The sequence below is a fragment of the Asterias rubens genome, chromosome 3, assembly GCF_902459465.1.
Source record: "Asterias rubens chromosome 3, eAstRub1.3, whole genome shotgun sequence".
In the NCBI taxonomy this organism is placed as follows: Eukaryota; Metazoa; Echinodermata; class Asteroidea; order Forcipulatida; family Asteriidae; genus Asterias; species Asterias rubens.
This window is the reverse complement of record NC_047064.1, coordinates 17,896,816-17,918,154: the sequence shown is the minus strand read 5'-3', so window position 1 is coordinate 17,918,154 and position 21,339 is coordinate 17,896,816. Positions and strand designations below refer to the sequence as shown.

The following is a 21,339-nucleotide window of genomic DNA, read 5'->3' as shown; positions in this document are numbered from 1 at the left end:
TGTTCTGATCCTGGCCGTGATCACTGGTACGTTTGAGCAAGGCACTTAACTATGATGCTTCGTCCTTCGGATGGGACGTAAAGCCGCTGGTCCCGTGTGTTGTGTAAAAAAAAAGAAGCACTTTACGGGTTCGCCCCGGTGTTCTTGATTTGATTAGCAGCACATTGCGCTACAGCACCCTGTAAACCATTACATGGTGCTAAGGATTAGGTCTCATTATTCAAACGTAGTCCCACATACCTCGAGGGAAAAACTGCATGTTACAGCGCCAGCCGTCGATTTCACAAAACTCTTTCCTAACTTAAAACTAATCTTGGGACTTTGTGACGAGTCCCAACCCTGCACTGTAGCATGCAGGCCTTAAGATTAATCATAAGTTATGACGAGTTAATACTCGTCATAACTCGACATAAGACGAGTCCTATCTCTTTGTGAAATCGACGGCAGGAGCATCACTGAGTGACGGAGATGCGCGCTATAAGAAGCCATCATTGTCCTCTATAAGCCTCTAATACAATTTGATTGTGATAAACAACTTTACTTCCAATAGGCTTTCCCAGATGAGACTAAGGTTGGACTGATCGACCTAACCAATTACTTTTCGAGAGCTGAAGTCATTCCTAGATACATATATCAAAACTTCTCCACATATTTTGGACCGTCTTCCCACTCAACTCGCAGGGCTGTGGTAGCAACATCCTCGTACTTCGCCAAGATGCTGCTGAGCAATGACACGGGTCGATCCCAACCAGCCTCCTCATCCTCCCCAGTACAGGTAAGATTGGGGTGTCGAAGACATGTCCGTGAAAGGCACTGGACACGATTGGTATATAATACAAAATAATCAGTAGCATGCAACCTTACTTGGCAACCAAATTTCTGAAAACACACAGAGTAATGCAACAAATAAATGGTATTTTTCAAATTACGATGACCGATTGAGTCTAAATTATTTACAGGTTTGTTATTTTGTGCATGGGTTGGGAAACACCAAATGGGAGTACTGGTCTTTGACAAGTACCAAATGTGTCCATGGCACTGCAGTGCTTAAGTCAAAGTATACATTAGACCTTTGAAACCACTGGATTGTATTAAGTCTAGAATTATAACGTAGATGTATACAATACATTTGACATGAACACATTTTCATTGCCGTTTCATTGGGAGTTTTTACTTGACAGAACTATATGCAGCAGTTGATAGAGCCATTGTATGCTGAGTCGGGTTGGGATGACACCTTTACACCAGAAATTCAAAGGTATAACACAATTTTCAGGACGCTTGGTGGCAGCAGACATACCAGGTCAAATCCGTTGTTCTCGATAATGTGCGCACGCTCAGAACTACAATGGAAACTTGCCTGGTAAGTCTGCTGCCACCTAGCGCCACAAAGTCCCTCATTAGAGTGAAACTGGAGTGAACGTTTGCAAAGTGAACTAGTTTTGCGTGATAGTTGCGTTGTATAAAAAGTAAAAAGTTTTTATTTTCTATTACACCGTATATATGATTATTGAAAAAGCATATTATTATCAATTTTGAATGCGATCAGCAGATGTTCATAACTGTTGTTTCAGGGATAACGTTCACTGCCAAACCCAGAACACGGCACCCACGTCTTATTAACCCATCCGAAGAACAAAAACAAATGTTGGTAACAGTATTAGTGTTAGTGTCACCACCGGGACTCAAAACCTTACTATTTATTATTATACCAGTGTTCCCTTCCCTAACAGACAACGAAGAAATAAACACCAATTTGATGTGACGTCTGCCGCTTGTTTCCATGGCACTATCCACTGCGTTGACAAAGCATCATCATTAATGAAAGCACACATGGACGAGGAAAAGCCTATCACGTGAGGATATTTTTTGGCATTTTCATTTTAATTACACCTTTTTGGGGGATATTTATGTGCCCACACTATATAAGCCAGCCCCGGGCTATGTTTCGTGGCCAAGCGGTTCAATCCATCGGTTCCAGTCTCTGGTGTTGTCCGCAGCAGAGTTTGGGTCGACTCCCGGTCATGACATTTTGGAAGGTTGTGCATTCTGCTCTACCAGCCAGTCTCTTACGGTTTGATAATATACATGTCAAAACCCTTTTACGGACTTGGAAATGTTCTGCTGGAGGCAGTTGATTTTTTGTCGATGGCCCAAAATCGGTTAAGTGCAGCCATTACTTTGGTTCTTTTGCTAAAAGTGAATAAGAAACACCGGGTTTAGTACCAGGGACCTACGGCTTTATGTCACATATGAAGGACAACGACAATATTGTTGTCTTGTAAATGCGATCTTTCATTAAAAAAAGAAAGAAAAAGAACACAGTTTTCCTGGAAAAAAGAAAGACGAATAAAGATTCTGGCTCGTTGATTGCAGAAGGTGCTGAAATATTGCATCCATTCGTATTATTAAAAGCTTGGGAAATGAATGGCTTAGACCTTCTTTAGTTACACGGGGGCAGGCAATCGGTTTTTTTATATTTTTATTTTTTATTATATTGTTTTCCTCAGAGTCTCCCCGAACCTCAGGTCAGTCGTTTATTGTAATGGTATTCGTTTCGGTGGCCGACCGGAGTGGAACTATGGAATGGAAATGATGCAGACGACAACTGACCGACAAGAGAGGGCGCGATGGATGAGCGCCCTCACTTGTTCAAGGGACACTTCACTTTTGAAAAGGTACTATTTGTCTAATAGACTGGTTCCCTGTCCTTATCCCCAAGGAGGAGGACAGGTTTTGGTTTATACAAAACTATATCGTTGGTTGAACGTGCAGTTTCCAAGCTTTATGTCGTCTGCATGTGGCGTGCATAAAATTTGTAGGGCCTATGTACATGTGAACCTATACATGTACATTGTATAACGTTTTTTTTTATATTATGTACGTGTTTATACGTAGAATTTGACTGGGAAGTTCGTTATGAAATGCATGCAAGGTCAAAACTGGAATCGTAAGGATCCTGGCGTTTGCTCAAGATATGTATCTGGCGCAACTCGGGAGCCTCGAATTGTGACAGAAATGTTCAGGCTAGGGTCAGCTTATTTTTAAATGAAACTCATGCCTCTTTTCCCCGAATTTATTTGGATTGACATCTGATTATATCAGTTATTTGCAGACGGTGCTTGAGCAAGGCCTCGGCCTAAACCTACATCGTGGCGAGGCTGCGCTTATCCTAATAGGCGTGGCCGAGAATCCAGCTGGTTACCAAGTAGCCTGGGACTTCATCCGCAGTAACTGGGAAGAGACTTACGAGCTGTAAGTAAACTTCATGTTCGCACTCTATAAACCGTTTGTGTAAAAAAAGTACATCATGCATGCGCTAAAGCCCTGCGGACAAGGTTCAATATTGTTATAGGGTTTTAGATTCAAACCCTCTGGGAAAGCATGTATACTGTAGTTGTTTCATGAAAAGCCTGGCGTTTTTAGCCTAGCGGTAAAAATCAACGGATTCAAACTCATTGTGTTTCTTATCTCAGCAGAGTGTGGGTTCGTGTCCACATCGTGACACATGTATTAGCAAGGCACTTAACCATGATGCGTCGTCCTTCGGATGGGGCGTAAAGCCGTTGGTCCCGTGTTATGTGTTGCGACTCGTAAAATATCCCAGTGCACTTATCGAAAATAGAAGGGGTTCGCCCCGGTGTTTTCCTGGTTTGACTGGCGGAAAATAGCGCCACAGCCCTTGTATACCATTACATGTTGCTATAAAGTAAAAGAAGTATGTATCATCATTCAAACGCAGTCCCGCATACCTTGCAGGAAAATAATGTATGTTACAGCGCCAGAGGCGTCACTTTCAAGTATAAAGCAAAGTACTCGGTTTCATCTAAGATGAATTGTCAATAATCACCATTATTACAAATGTAATTGTATGCTTTGAACCGTGCTACTGCGGACCGGGGACGGGTGGTCTCCCCCATGGGATCCTTGTGTATATTTATTATCACCCATAGCCACACTTGTTAAATCCCCCGCTATGGGATCATTTGTTTCGGTCGATACTGTATTTGCTGACCGGCAAGACTGTTGTGTGTGTTTTGTCTTAAGTCCAGTCCTCTGTTTGTGTCTGTTTTTTTGTTTGTTTCAGTGTTTACTAATTATTCTTTGTAAACATGCATATGCATTGAGACCTGCTGTTATATTTTGTTCATTGGTGGCTCGACTCGACCACGGACCTCTACGGTTCACTTGACATTATTATAATCTCTATGCATATGCATGTCATAAAGGACCATTGCCTACAAGCTTTGCTTCTTAAATGGATCCCTCCGCAGTGTCAACATTGTTATGCATCTATTTCTTCAAACCTATGTTGTGAAACGATTATTTTTCATTGTTGTAATGATTTCTTGTGACTGCTGTTTGATATTGTTTTTTTTTTGTCTTTTGATACTGTGGAAATAAAATGAACCTTAATAAAATGAACCTTGAACCTTGAACCTTGAATAATAATAGTTATAATTTACGTCACACTTTGCGTGGTAAATAAGAGTGATTTGCAATCTGAAAAATCTTAGCTCTCTCTGAAACCGGTTGCGAACTTTATAGTAAGTTGATATTTAACTAGTGACCACATTTCTAGAACCGACTTTCCATGACGGTCTTTTAAATTATTAAATTTTACTTATTTTCACTCATTTTGTCTTTCAATAAAATGATTACTAAAGTGTATCTTACTCTTCAAGGTTGAAAGGAAATCGTGAGATTTCAATATCCGATGTTTTTGGAGAAGTAACGTCTTTTTTCAACACACAGGAGGAGCTGCAAGAGGTTTGTTGCAATATGGATTATCATACTGTTGCATTTTTATTATACATTTTTATTAGGGGAATACAAGTGTAGCGACGAATTTAAGAACGAGTCACTACTCCTTTTTCCCCATTCATAAACGCCTTTTGTTTAAAAACGTATACAGTTTTATAGACACTTTAAAAAATTGCTTCGTAGCAAATAATCTGAGGTTTGTACTCATTTTTTTTTCAAAATTTTGTACAAAATCGGAAGATGTCTCAACAGGCTCCTTGCAACAGGGTTGACAATACATTCTAAGTTTGAATATCAATTTTCATTTAAATCGTTTCATTTCCAGTTGTTGGACTTTGGGTCGAGTCACCGCCTCGGTGTGCTGAAGTACGCGTACCAAGCGGCCATTATAGAGACGGAGGTTAACATACGATGGATGGACAACAGTGCGCAGCAAACAGACCAATGGATCGCGTCAATTGTATGAAAGTAAATACATCCAAGCCTGGACGAGAGCACAATGGCATCAACAGTACCAACACAAACAACGACACCAAAGAGCTCAACCACGCCTATGACTATAAAGTGGCCATGACAGCAACGACAATTGGATTATAATGACCACAAAAGACATTTTGCTCGAATAAACTATATCATTCCTTGTGGAATCCTTTTTTTCATATATACATATTTGTTTTAGTCCATTATAAAGCGTTGTTGTTTTCTGTAAGTTTCTGTTCTGTTTAACTTGTCTCTGTCTGTCCATAGGCTGATTTACTACAAGGCTTGGCTAATCAAATCGGCCTCCACACTGTTCACTTTATTTGACTGTAAAAACCTTACACCTTGCATATGTGGGATTTTTTCGGAGGCCTCAACACCTTTTGAGTTTATTAATTTATTAGATTTGTTTTATAAAATGTTTTGATATTAGACGAACTCCATTTACGGTAAGACGAATAATCGAATCAATTTTTTTTAAATCTGGGCTATTCAACCGATGGTGTTGGGAAGCCGCCTTCCCAAAACGGGAAAATTAGTGCCACAAACATATCATCTAGATCCGCATTACAACGTACATTTAATAACCGGTACGCTATGACATAGGTACGAGTTAACTGTGGCACGAGTTGCCCTGTGTGAAGAACTCGGGTGATATGGTACTCAAGCCAACTCGGCCCGTGTACAAAGTGTACCTAAGTCAACTCGTCCCAAAGTAAGTTCATCCCCAAGGCAACTCGTTCCCAGGTGAAATCGTATTTAAGTGATCTCGTACCCAAGTAAATTCGTACTCAAGTCAACTTGTACATTAGGAACTCGTAACTAGGTGAACTATGAAGTGTTACAAATACGCGAATTTAGCGAAATCAGTTTGATGTATTTCTGTAACGAAATTTCACACTTACAATTTTTTAGGGATGTTTTCTTAAAAAAATTATTTCAGAAAATAAATATGAACCTGTTTATTATTTTGTATGCAATTGTGGGATTTTTTCGGAGACCTCAACACCTTTTGAGTTTATTAATTTATTAGATTTGTTTTATAAAATGTTTTGACATTAGAGGAACTCCATTTACGGTTAAGACGAATAATCAAATCCTTTTTTTTTTTAATCTGGGCTTTTCAAACGAAAACGGGAAAATTAGTGCCACAAACATATCCTCTAGATCCGCACTGCAACGTACGTTTAATAACCGGTACGCTATTACATAGGTACGAGTTGACTGTGGCACGAGTTGCCCTGTTGGAAGAACTCGGGTCATATAGTACTCAAGTCAACTCGGCCCGTGTACAAAGTGTACCTAAGTCAACTCGTCCCAAAGTAAATTCTTCCCCAAGGCAACTCGTTCCCAGGTGAAATTGTATTCAAGTGATCTCGTACCCAAGTAAATTCGTACTCAAGTCAACTTGTAAACAAGGAACTCGTAACTAGGTGAACTCGCGGATGTTACAACTTAACGAAATTACGGAAATCAGTTTGATGTATTTCTGTAACGAAATTTCACACTTGCATTTTTTAAGGGATGTTTTCTTAAATACATTATTTCAGAAAATTAATATAAACCTTTTTCTTCTTTTGTATGCAATTGTGGGATTTGTTTGGAGGCCTCAACACCTTTTGAGTTTATTAATTGACTAGATTTGTTTTATAAAATGTTTTAATATTAGAGGAACTCAATTTACGGTTAAGACGAATAATCGAATCATTTTTTTTTTAAATCAACATATCCTCTAGATCCGCACTACAACGTACATTTAATAACCGGTACGCTATGACATAGGTACGAGTTGACCGGGCACGAGTTGCCCTGTTAGAAGAACTCGGGTCATATAGTACTCAAGTCAACTCGGCCCGTGTACTAAGTGTACCTAAGTCAATTCGTCCCAAAGTAAATTCTTCCCCAAGGCAACTCGTTCCCAGGTGAAATCGTATTCAAGTGATCTCGTACCCAAGTAAATTCGTACTCAAGTCAACTTGAACACAAGGAACTCGTAACTAGGTGAACTCGCGGATATTACAAAGTAGCGAAATGACGGAAATCAGTTTGATGTATTTCTGTAACGAAATTTCACACTTACAATTTTGAAGGGATGTTTTCTTAAAAATATTATTTCAGAAAATAAATATGAACCTGTTGATTATTTTGTATGCAACTGTGGGATTTTTTTCGGAGGCCTCAACACCTTTTGAGTTTATTTATTGATTAGTTTTGTTTTAAAAAATGTTTTGACATTAGAGGAACTCCATTTACGGTTAAGACGAATATTCAAATCATTTAATTTTTTATCTGGGCTTTTCAAACGAAAACGGGAAAATTAGTACCACAAACATATCCTCCAGATTAGCACTACAACGTACATTTAATAACCGGTACGCTATGACATAGGTACGAGTTAACTGTGGCACGAGTTACCCTGTTGGAAGAACTCTGGTCATATAGTACTCAAGTCAACTCGGCCCGTGTACAAAGTGTACCTAAGTCAACTCGTCCCAAAGTAAATTCTTCCCCAAGGCAACTCGTTCCCAGGTGAAATCGTATTCAAGTGATCTCGTACCCATGAAATTTCGTATTCAAGTCAACTTGTACACAAGGAACTCGTAACTAGGTGAACTCGCGGATGTTACAAATTAGCGAAATTACGGAAATCAGTTTGATGTATTTCTGTAACGAAATTTCACACTTACAATTTTTAAGAGATGTTTTCTTAAATACATTATTTCAGAAAAGTAATATGAACCTGTTTATTTTTTTGTATGCAATTGTGGGATTTTTTTCGGAGGCCTCAACACCTTTTGAGTTTATTAATTGATTAGATTTGTTTAATAAAATGTTTTGATATTAGAGGAACTCCATTTACGGTTAAGACGAATAATCAATTTTTTTTTTTTTTAATCTGGGCTTTTCAAACGATGGTGTCGGGAAGTTGCCCTGTTGGAAGAACTCGGGTCATATAGTACTCAAGTCAACTCGGCCCGTGTACTAATTGTACCTAAGTCAACTCGTCCCAAAGTAAATTCATCCCCAAGGCAACTCGTTCCCAGGTGAAATCGTATTCAAGCGATCTCGTACCCAAGTAAATTCGTATCAAAAGGAATCGAATAAGCACTCAGAGAGAAATTCACTGGGATTTAGGATTTTTTTTCTTCTTCAAGACAAACAATCGACACTCAAAAGTTCAGTAAAGCATATATTTAACAAGCACTCTCTCCTTAATGATTTGAAAACAAATGAAAGAAATTCATTCCTAAGAGGAATTATGTATTCTTTAACAAAGGTACTCAATTTGCAAGCTTTTAGACTTACCCTTTGTTCATGAAGATCTCATTTGTCTTAAAGCATACTTTGATACATTATTGTACTCAATGGAATTGAAGGGTAATTTCAGATTCATATAGTCGTTATTTGTTCACAAAGATATAACACAATGAGGCACCCTATTAATATTTAAAAAAAATGAAGAAAAAAAACAAGACCAGTCGGTTTTGTTTTTTTTGGTTTTGAGGTTTTTTTTCCGATGCTAAATTTACTGGTCTCGGGTCCGCATTCCGGTGATAGTTTCGAGCCCTGATTATTCCTGTCAGCAATGTGTCCGTCTATTATCCAGAGATACACTACATCCTCAGAACGATCACAAATTTACTTTGAATTTTGTCTTATTAATTTTGTTTTGTCCAGTTGAAACTTTGACTTGTGTCATTTATTAAGGTTTCTGTTCATTTCTCATAGAAACTAATTATAGCTACTTAACTTAGAGGAACGTACTGACTATCTAAAATAAAGATGTTAATTCCCTTACCCCTCCCCCCCCACAAAAAAACACAAACAAAACGCACAAGATGCCGTTGTGGGAAATTCCGAACGTACTATATTTTAACAATAAATTTGCATAAAATTGTATTAATCAACACTGAATCTGTACGAGATTTCAATTATCCTTGGTATTTTGTTTCTGATCAATTCTTTCTCTATTTTACTTGTCTACTTCTTTTTATATTATTATTGGTATACTATTCTTTATAATTGTAGTTGAAAAATTAATAAAATGTTGATTCTATATTGAGATTAAAATATTCATACTCCCATATTTCAATGGTTCCTAGGCTCATGTTTTCACTGACATATACGACCTAAAGTGGGCAACGAAGTGTTGTCAGAAAGAACAAAAAACACTCGAACAACCTGGTCAAGATCCTTCCGCATTCATTATATGTAGGTTGCCAGTCAAATCCTCCGTGCATTAAAACACATCGTTTTGTACAAATATACGTGCGCAAAACACACAAAGTACAGTACACACCGAAATCATACGAAATTAAATGCATCTGACAAACATCACCTTGAACCAATCAACACACAGCTATATGGAAAGCTTACGTCACTGGACGCTCATCCAATGGAATCATGGGGTTGGTAAGGCCAGTGCCTATACTGCTAGGGGACCGGTCTAGTTCAAGCCAAGGTTGTGTGTCCAACGTTGTGGGGTTCCCTTCGATACCCCCGTCACTGAGACTTTTCCCTCCCATTGTGCTTGGCTTGTTTGTTGGATTGGCAATGAACTTTCCACATCACAAAAGGCCCATCTTTTGGGTCACAGAACTTGTAGGCCTATTAAAATAACAATACAACTCACCGCAAACTGGGTTTATGGGAGTGCCGAGCAATCTCTTAAATCCAAAACCAGGGGCGAAGCTCTATTCACTCACCACACGGAACAGAGAATTTTCATAAAGGTTTGCTTTGCTTTGGTGAACTTGACACACACATTTTACCACTGAGATCCCATCGTTTCATTTACCAGTCGGATGCCCAATGTACATGTAAACCAACCAAAAACCGTGAACTTGGTAAGTTGTATTTCATTTTTCTACTGTGCATATGGTCTGTCAATATTATTGGGTTTGCGGTTATACCAGGTGTGTATCTACTTGCCGCGTTAATCCAAACCGGCTCCCTTCAGAGCAAAAACTCCCGCAATAGGGATGTACACATGGTTTTGTGGAAGTGTCGTGGCCGAGCGGTTAAAAGCACCGAATTTCAAAGTCTGGTGTTTCTGATCAGCAGAGTGTGGGTTCGAATCCCCAGCCATGACCTTGTGTCCTTAAGCAAGACACTTAACCATTGCTTCGTCATTCAGGTGGGACGTCAAGCCGTTGGTCCAATGTGTTGTGTAACGCATGTAAAAGAACCCAGTGCACTTATCAAAAAGAGCAGGGGTGCGCCCCGGTGTTCCTGGCTGTGGCTGCTGTATGCGCCGTAGCATCTTGTAAACCCTTATAAGGTGCTAAATAATTGGGTCTCAGAATTCATCACTGCAATAACCTCTTTTCAACTTCTAAAGTGTTTTCACGTCACACTTAAAATAATTGTTGTCGGGCTTAAATACTACATTTTTTTGTTAATATTGCAGGAATCGAACAGCTCCACTATACACACTCTTATGGCACATTACAGTGCAACATGCCAACAGGACCGACCTTAAGTACTCTTCCAACGTACCATGGTTTCTGTTTTCACATGGACGAAGTCAAGTTGCTCTGAAAATTATAACTACTGAACTCATGAAAGGCACGATTGACCTTCTTTTGTACCGTCGTCAATACACTGATATGGACACGGGTACGAATAGCGTGTAGGGCATCAGTCGAATTTATTGAAAAGAATTCGTTCTGGCACAAAAGGCCGAACCTGAACCCGTTATACGCATGACCCAACATCAAGGGTACGAAATTTGTTGTTGTTATTACAACTTGGGTTGGCACATCTTAAATTTCAAAACGGTCATTACGAACTCCATTTCCCATACCAGGGTGTTGTTTGTTTAAAGATACTGGACACCATTGGTAGTTGTCAAAGACCAGTCTTCTCACTTGGTGTATCTCAACATATGCATAAAACAACAAACCTGTGAAAACGTGAGCTCTTTTTGTCGTCGAAGTAGCGAGATAATAATGAAATAAAAAACACCTTGTCTAACCCTTGTGACCCAGTAAGTTTTGTTTCTAACAATTATGTTGAGTAATTACCGATTGTGTCCACTGCCTTTAAATTTCCAAAACGTGCATTAAAAACTCCATTTACTGTTTTTTGTCTTTCTTTTTTCTTTTCGATGTCTCGTGCAGTGACGCTGCAACACTATTGACTTGAAACATACACACAAAACTGTATACTAATTTTTTACAAGTTTAAAGGGTAAGGTCAACATCTGGGTATTATGTTCATATTTGTTTTCAGGTTGACATGTATATATGTTGGTAAACATAACAAGGGTCAGAGGGACCGATTGACAAGTGTTTGTCCAAATTCAATTGATTTTAATTGGAGACTGCGAGGATATTTTTTCAGATCCTTTCTTTGTAGTAATAATGCTGTATTACAATGCCTAGGGATTGTTATGCTAAATATGTATTTCACGTAGTTACACGGTTGAGTGAATAATAGTTCTACATGTCATAACAACTTCATAAACATTATTTGGTTCCACAGAATTTGGTCCGACAGGACGGCGTTGGTTCACTAAGTGAAAGGAAACCAATGTGTCGATCATTATACCTAACTTAAAATAATCGTTCATACCGTATTCATTACAACTCTTTTCATAACATCCCCGATGCAAACTTAGCATCTAATAAATCATTTGCAGTACCCGCTGCTAAAATATAGGATTCGAACTGCCTCTATACTACCGGGCAATCTAGGTATAGCTGGTATGGCAATGCTCTAAAATTGCAAGGGTCGTGGGTTCGAACCCCACCCAATTAGCCTGTGTTTTTGCTCACATAAGTCAGGTAAGTTTGGAGTGTACAGTGCTTACAAACATCGGTGTACTTGGGTAAAAACAAAATTGGATATTCTTTATCCCCGATGCAAATTTAACATCTATTAAATCTGGTTTTTATAACAAACGCATCTAATAGCCCAAATCGCTCCGTCCAAGGCAATGTGTCCTTTTAGAGTGACAGTGACTGAAAATGTGTTTCTCGGTATTAAAAACAACTTGATTCTGATTAAAACAACATGAATCAGTATTAACAATATCAGACTTTTTTATATATTTATTTGTCAGGTTATCTGAAGGCAAATGAGAATGACGCAGGGCCATTTCGACCTCGAAGTGGCGGGCTCTTCGGACCGAGCGTCGGGTAGTCAGAAAAGCGGTGTCTACTGCAGCAATGGGGGAATATTCTTCGCTATATTGACGGTCTGTGTGCTCATCGCTGCAACAGCGCTTCTTGTCTTCTACCTTCCGGACCGTACCGTCAAGCAAGTCGTTACCGTAACCCCATTCACCAAGGACCCTGTACCGACTATAGCACCGACTGCAACGTTGTCTCAGCCACCCTGGACACCGGTAACTCGCCCCCCTCCTTCGGAGCTGATGGAAGGCCGGCTACCCACGTCGGTCCTACCGAGACGCTACGAGCTCAACCTCCGCCCGTTCCTGTACGACGATGACGTTCCAGACTCAAAGCTCGGTGAGAGATTCACTTTTGACGGCTGGGTCCGGATAAAAGTGGAGTGCATTAAAGCAACGGACGAGATCACACTACACTCCAAAAATATAACCATTCATGGAATGCCGACTGTCCAGAGCGTCTCGGATAAGACTGACATCTTTGAGAGTTATAAGAAGATCGAGGAGTACTCTTTCTTGGTTCTCAAGTTGAAAGAGATGCTTCGACCTCATGAAGACTACGACATCTACATGACGTACTCTGGTATCATGGCTAATGACACATTCGGTTTCTACCCAAGCAAGTACATCACGTCACAAAACGAAACAAGGTAAGTTTACAATGGGAGATTTTAAAACGCTTGGTGGCAGCAGACTTACCAGGTAAATGTCCATTGTAATGTAGTTCTAAGCATGCGCTTATTACAGAGAACAATGGATTTTTACCTGGTTAGTCTGCTGCCACCAAGCGTCCCAAAAGTCCCCCATTATGGTTACATGAAGACTAATAAGAGAAATAACAAACAGTGTTGAAATGTTATGTCAATCGCCAAAAGAAAAACTTGTGAGATGCATGATTGTTTACTGCCCCTCTGACCCATTATTACAGTCATTTGGGGAGGTAGTGCTTTCTGCTCTACCAGCCAGGCTTCTGATGGATGATACCCGTGCCTTCATGGACTGTAAATGGGTTAACCCTGTTTCAGCCCCTTATTATTATTATTGGTTTATTTAAAAACATCCAAACTTGGCAGCCAGAGGCTGAATTGCGTTTAAAATTACAGAGCATAAGAAAATATATATACTATTATTAAAATTACAGAAAACATTAGGAGTAGGTGGCAACCACGACCCCTGGAAAAAATAGTTGTGTGTAGTCCACATCTTGAAGTGGCCTTCAAGCCATTGTGTCTTGCGACTCACCTAAAAAAGACAGACAAAAAGTGGCGGGAAATTGCCGTTTTCAACATAGCACCAAGACTCTGGAACTCAATTCCCGAAGACCTCAGACAAAATGCACAATATCACTCCTACCAGCATAACCTTAACAGACACATAAACGTGCTCGCTTCCCAACAATTTGACCATACTTAAATGAAACTTTTACCAAATCGACACAGGAAAATGTGCCGTACAAATGCGTGATTATTGTTATTGGTTGCGTTGAGAAGAATTGACGAGAAAGTGTAGATTCGGGTAAAAAAATGTACGAGCCGAAGGCGAGTACATTGTATTCACGAATCTACACTTTAGAGTTTGACTTCAACTATTGCCTCCATTGGTTACAGTTTCAATGATTTGGGTTTCTCAATAGTAACAACACTATATTAAATTTATTTTGTATATGTTCAAAAACAACGGTTGGTTACATCATTATTTTATAAACTGTATAGGCCCTAGGCATTCTTTTGTTATAGTGCTTGCAACATTATCGAGTACAACGTCAGTTTGCTCAGCTAAAAATAAACTGGAAAATATTTTTGTAAATTTCAAGATTATGTGACCCACTCTGTGAAAATGAGTCACATGTCGCCCAATGCATTATTAAGTTATGGACAGTTTACTGTTTTAAGATCTGTATAGTTGCATGGTTAACATTTAGAACACTTATTTTTAGGCAATAAAGCTATGAATACAACAATTTTGTGGTCATACTTATGTCTAATTTGTATCAATTTGCACGAAATTGTAGTTTAAAATATCATTTTACTTGTAATTTGTTTTTCACAAAAAACGGTGGAGTGGCTAGTTTCAAACGGGAGTAACTCAGCAACGCGATATACACCCCAAAGCTTATACATATACCAAATTACTGCTTCTGTTCTTTCCAGCCATGCATATAATACCTAATTTCTTGAAATTGCCTACTTGTGACTCATTTTCACAGAGCGGGTCACATACATATATTCAGCTGGCCAAACTTTGTCGCACTTCATGCTATTTTTCAGTTTGGAAAAACAGTAATATTCAAGTTGAACTATTGTTACGACACACTCAACTGTAGATTATTTTGCGAATCTTCACTAAGTGTACATTCGTAAAGTCACACAAGTAGTTTAATAGTTGGTAAGACACTGCTCTAGAATTGCAAAGTCGTTGGTTCGAATCCCACCCGAGTAATATGTTTTCATTAAGCTCAGGAAAGTACCGAAGAAACAGTGCTATCACTATGGTTTAAGGGGTAAAACTAACATCTTCATCCCCGCTGCAAATGTCCAACTATTTTTGAAGTATTATTGTTTCTATAGCAAGGGAAGTTTTAACAACCATTGCTTGAGTATAGAGACATCGGACCTAAGTTCAGATTAATTGCTCTATGGACGTTTTGAAATACAGATACATCGCAACCAGTCAGATGTCCTTCACGTATGCCCGCCGCGTCCTTCCTTGCTTCGACGAGCCTACGTTCAAGGCATCTTACGACGTACAACTAGAACATCGTACGGACATGAGCGCCTTATCTAATGGCATTGATATACGACGTATACAGTTGGACAGCCATTGGTCTAGGACTTACTTCAAGAGGGTGCACTCATTGTCGACGTACATTCTGGCAGTTGTGGTACATGATTACTCGGCCATCAACATCACAAATGCACATGGATGCTTGGTATGGATTATTTTATACACTTTCGGTACAGAAAAGAAGAAAAAAAAGTTCACAGATTTACAAATAACCTACAGGGTTTACAGAAGGTAATGGTGAAAGACTTCTGTGAAATATTATTCCATGAAATGCTTTACTTTTTGAGAAAACATTGAAACAATATCAATTCTCGATAGCGAGAATTACGGATTTATTTTAAACGCATGTCATGACACGGCGAAACGTGCGGAAACAAGAATGGGTTTTCCCGTTATTTTCTCCCGACTCCGATGGCCGATTTAGCCTAAATTTTCACAGGTTCGTTATTTTATATATGGTTGTGATACACGAAGTGTGGCACTTGGACAATACTGTTACCGAAAGTGTCCCATGGCTTTAAATGCACTGGAGACGGTTTCACAAGGATAGTCCCATGAATCTTTAGAAGTTAAATTTTGTTTGGCTATCTTGCCTTACTCGAGATAAGACTAGTCTAAAGGACGAGTAATAACTCGTCTTAAATCGAGATAAGACTAGTCTTTACTCTAGTGTAAAATCCACCTTACACCTTTGGTAATTAGCCTACTCAGAATATTATAGTTATTAGCACCAAAACTCACTAGGTTACGAGCGATCCGACGATAGCTTTTGATAGCTACGGAGTTGCATTGTGAGAAAGGACTCCTCTGAAGTCAATTAGTTTTTGAGAAAGTAAACCCACACACATGTATTTATAAAATGACCACAAACAGTGGACCTTCCTTTGCTCCTTTCCTGACAAACGTGGACCGGGAGAGTTTGAAACGCTAGGTGGCAGCAGACTTATTGCGCGCGCGTAAAGCTTGGAATTAGGTGCATTGTGGTCCAGCTGGTATCCAAATTTGATCCATATCTATCCCACAATGCACCTCATTCAACAGTGTGCGCTTGCGCATTGGTATTTGCGATAATGTCTATTAGGCTCTTTTCGAAACCACGGCTTCGACTCAGGTGAGCTTGGTCCCGTGTTTGTTTTGACAATATTCCGCGTGCTTTGCATATACGGACTCAGAGTATTTATCAGACAAGAGGACGGAGCCTGAAGCCAAATCCAAAGCCTAGGTCGTGGTTTTGCAAAGGGCCATAGTTCTGAGCAAGTGTACATTACCGAGAACAATGGAAACACCTGGTACGTCGCATTGTTATCCTTACTGTGAGAAACCAGTCGTTGCCATTTTTATTGTGAGTAATCGGTTTTGATTGTCACAAACTCACAACGCCCAAGTCCCATCATTATTCCTGATTGATTTCTAGATTCGTGTTTGGTGCGAGACTGAACTGATTGACTATGCTCCGTACTCCCTTAACGTCTCGGATAAGGTGCAGACATTCTTTGATGACTATTTGGACTTCGAATTCCCATTGGATAAACAAGGTAATGCAGAGTGTTATGTTTTTTAGAGAATGAATTCATTGTGTATACAACATTACCAGAATCTGATAATTTCATTGTTCTGAGGACTATTTTTCAACTACACAACAGATTTGTTACACTCGACTCAGAATATCTTAGAGTTTGGCATTACAAGAACCTAGATGGGGCTTAGTTTGAGAGAAATACTCACACACAAAATAATGTTTTAATTGGCAAGAAGTACTTTCTTTCTAAACACAAATTGATGTCCTTTTGTGCCCCCAATTTGTTTAATGGTTGTGTCTTTTATAGCTCCGTATAGTGCACTTTTAGCAAAATAATTTATAAGCGCTAATTTGATACCCTAATATGAAGCCAAAGTGACATCAGCCTTTCAAGATTCCATAGGGACGAGGCCTCAATGTCGCTCAAATATAATTACACCAAACTAGAGACAAATAATATAGGAAGTAATAGACAATAAAAACGAACATCCTGCGCCGACAACTTACTTCAATAAACTTTTACGATACCCATTTAGTCTGCCAAACCAAATACATTAACTAAAATTAGTGTTATTTTCGATCGAGTACCATGCATGCGTGATTTCAATTGCAGCTGACGAAAGATCGTCACCCGAACTGCTCAGAGTGAGCATCGCTTTAAAGGAACACGCTGCCTAGGATCGGTCGAGTTGGTATTTGAAAAGCGTTCTGTAACCTTTTGTTATAAAATGTATATGGGTAAGAAGATGTTGTACAAGTAGAATACAATGGTCTACACAATGTACCTCAAATTTGCGTCACTGATTTTCTTTTTACATCGTCGACTAACACGGTCGGCCATTAATTTTATGGGAGTCAAATTTTTGACAAGGCCGACCGTGTTAGATCGCGACGTAAAGGGAAAACCGTGCAATTTTTAGTGATACTTGTGTGGATTATTATATTCTACTTTTAAAGGTAGTGGACACTATTGGTAATTACTCAAAATATTTATTAACATAAAACCTTTCTTGGTGACAAGTAATGGGGAGAGGTTGATGGTATAAAACATTGTGAGAGACGGCTCCCTCTGAAGTGCCATAGTTTTCGAGAAAGAAGAAATTTTCCACGAATTTGATTTCGAGACCTCAGGTTTAGAACTTGAGGTCTCGAAATCAACCATCTAAACGCATACAACTTTGTGTGACAAGGGTGTTTTTTTCTTTCAGTATTATCTCGCACGTTCGATGACCGATTGACCTCAAATTTTCACAGGTTTGTTATTTTATGCATATGTTGAGATACACCAACTGTGAAGGCTAGTCTTTGACAATTACCAATAGTGTCCACTGCCTTTAAAGCATCTTTCTAACCATATGCATTCTTTATAAAACGGTTACAAACGCTTTCTATAGACAAACTCGTCCGATCCAAGGCAACGTGTTCCTTTAACTGTGTTATTTAGATCGGGTTTTTTTTTGCACCCCATCTCTCTATGTATACAGATCATATAGCAGTCCAAGAGTTTATAGCAGGAGCCATGGAGAACTGGGGTCTGTTCGTGTATCAGGATTTTTACTTTCTGAATGGATACAAAGGGTCTTACCCCACACTATATCCACAGATAGTCATACACGAAACCGCTCATTCGGTAGGAATTTTATAATACTACTACTACTACTACTACTACTACTACTACTACTACTACTACTACTACTACTACTACTACTACTACTACTACTACTACTACTACTACTACTACTACTACTACTACTACTACTACTACTACTACTACTACTACTAATAATAGAAATAATACTAGTCTGTCTGTAATCTTACCCTTTCATGTTTCCCTGCATTGTTATACATACAATTCATTTACCACTTATGTGGTCGAGTAATCCTTTCTTTCTATACTGAACATGCCTTAATTGTCCTCACCACGTTACTCATATTAGTGCATAGCCACCAACTGTTTCTCAAATAGAAACTTTGATTGGCTGTATTATTCCCGCTTTTTTTCTGGATCCTTCTCTTAATCCCTTTCCCCTCTTTTTTTCGGGCTACCCTGTATAAATAATACTTAATAATAATAATTTTAATTTTTTTTTATTTTATTTTCTCCTATTTCTTTTAAGTGGTTTGGTAATTTAGTAACGATGGAGTGGTGGGACGACCTATGGTTAGCCGAAGGCTTTGCAACCTACATGGAGCATATTGGCCTCAACCTTGTACACCCGGAGTTCAAATCGGTACACACCTCATCCCCACGATTCATTTAGGTGCGCAGTATGCACTTTGCCCGGGGTTTCAGCTTCCCACGGAGCCCATAGCCAAAGACATAAGACACTTTTTATTCTTGAATTTGGTAACAACACGTGACTGTATCGAAAAAGGCATTACATCAGACAGCGATTGAACGAACATTTAATTACAATAAGACTTTTTTAAATGTTTCCTACCGACAGACAACAACTTTGACATAAAACTATTGACAGAAAGACAAACTGACAGATGATACGAAAACAAATACATAAAAGAAGAGGCAGTTTGTCACCCATGCAATTAAAGAAATAAACAACAATTGTTTGGGGAAATTCTCAATAGTGAGTTTAAACAAAACGAGTTTGAACGACAGTAACGAAATTTCTCGTTTTTATTTCAGTTTGAAAGCTTTCACTTCGATGTAGCTAAAAGGGCTTTAATGTCCGACAGTCTGGGTACTGCACCCGCAATCAGGGCACCAGTCTACGTCAAGGATGTGCTGATCGAACGTTTTAATTTCCGTATAGCGTATCAAAAGGTAGGCTCTTTACACAGAATATAAAATAAACAAGGTAGGCTCTTTACACAGAATATAAAATAAACAAATATGCTTTTACAATTAATTTTGTTTCAATTAACAATACAAAAATTGGTTTTTGCTAAGAAAACAGTTGCTGGCATTGTTCAATTCAATTCAATTCAATTCAATTAAACATGGTTTATTAAAACATGTCTCGCAGTTAAAAAAACTTAATTGCCCATGTCAACATCATATTAAAAAATTACATCAAATAGAAATTAACAAAGAAAATGATATTAAACAAGATACTATTACTTTGTGAAAAACACATTGGTAAAAACCCAGTAGGCACATTCATTATTATACACACATAACTATATTAAAAGGGATTTAAAAGACTGCCGATTTGAAGAATTGCACTTCGTTTGTACCTAACTGTTCTACATCTGGGTGGGTCATATTTTTGTTGGTGTGTCTTAAATTAATCTGACAGTTTATTTGGGGAATGCACTCTATATTATGTGATCCACCATATATACATTAACTGATAAACCTGTAGAAGTTTGAGATCGATTGGCCATCCGGGTCACGAGAAAAATAGTGAATGACATCGATACAAAATAAAATTGAATAAAACGCTCACGGAGCGAAATATTCCAAACGGATAATTAGTTTTATAAATTTCTTGTTGAGTATGAAATATTTTAAGGGATTTTTTCTACTGTGATCATCACCGTGAAAGTTTAATGTAAAGAACGTGTACAAAGAACCAAGCACCATTATTGGAAATAGAAGGGTTTCGCCCCGCCGGTGTTCCTGGTTGCGAACATGCGTGTGTACATCAACATTGCCACTGTCATGTTTTCAATGGGGGAAATGTTTTTGTCTAAATCGATTCAAAAAAGAGAATCCATTAACAAAAATTCGACGAAGGCAAAGGTTGTGCTAGGTTAAGGAATCGGTCTCATACTTTAAGCTCCACAATATCATGAAAATACAGGTTGTTGAACGTCACTGAGTGGTGGATAGGAGCGCTATAAAAGAAGCCACCATTGCTAAAAGTACTACTACCCAAGCTTATGGTATTTTCCCCACATAGGGAGCTTCCGTCCTGTGGATGCTGGAGCATTTCTTGACCCTTGATGTCTTCAACCAAGGAATACGAAACTACCTCAAGGAGCGGGCCTACAAGAATGCGAATGGGGATCACCTATGGGATGAACTAACCTACGTGAGTACTAGTGTCGTCACTCATTATAACCACCATCCAAATGGATAATTATGCGAAAATAACTCATAAACTCGTGGGAATATAACTTACACTTATACTTCTCGTCCAGCTTGTGATTGTGGAGTTGTCCTCCAAACAGCTGCCTAATACATTGCCAGTTTCCAAAGTTGCTGTGACGAGCAGTACCTTGGAGCTTGACAATCGTTGCCACACAATGACTACCATTGACATATTCAAAAATGTATTATGTATTATTCATTTGTATTATTTGCTTATTAAAGTTTAATCCGAGGCAAACGCCTCAAAATAATATTTATGGTATTTTGACCAGAAAGCATTTTTAGAAAAAGGTGATTTTTTCTCATGTCAAAATATTCCAAAGTTATATCAGTGTTGCTGTATTGTTTTTTGCGTTTTTTTTTATTTTCATAATTTTCTTTGTATGAACAGGCTGACAAAGACGTCGGGAAACACGACGTGAAGAAAATCATGGACACGTGGACCCTACAGCCAGGCTACCCTCTGATCACTCTAACAAGAACCGGACAAGATATTGTGGCCACACAGAAAACATTTTTGCAAATCACAGACGGCATTACAATAGAGGACCCCGGGTAGGGCTTTAAGACGGCCTTTTTGGCAAATACTACTTTCATTGCTGA

The 21,339-nt window shown here is 38.8% G+C and overlaps 1 protein-coding gene across 1 annotated transcript in view; it reads left to right on the top strand.

Annotated features, from left to right (window-relative positions):
- Positions 1–21,339, top strand: part of LOC117288116 — a 76,381-nt gene that overhangs the window by 11,789 nt on the left and 43,253 nt on the right. Inside the window, 16 exon segments of the mRNA XM_033768816.1 lie at positions 551–775; positions 1,182–1,258; positions 1,716–1,856; positions 2,511–2,678; positions 3,106–3,255; positions 4,686–4,770; positions 5,090–5,224; positions 11,479–11,498; positions 12,322–13,029; positions 15,035–15,308; positions 16,578–16,698; positions 18,167–18,312; positions 18,800–18,913; positions 19,327–19,464; positions 20,546–20,677; positions 21,128–21,291. Coding sequence (XP_033624707.1) covers positions 551–775; positions 1,182–1,258; positions 1,716–1,856; positions 2,511–2,678; positions 3,106–3,255; positions 4,686–4,770; positions 5,090–5,224; positions 11,479–11,498; positions 12,322–13,029; positions 15,035–15,308; positions 16,578–16,698; positions 18,167–18,312; positions 18,800–18,913; positions 19,327–19,464; positions 20,546–20,677; positions 21,128–21,291 — 2,798 coding nt within the window.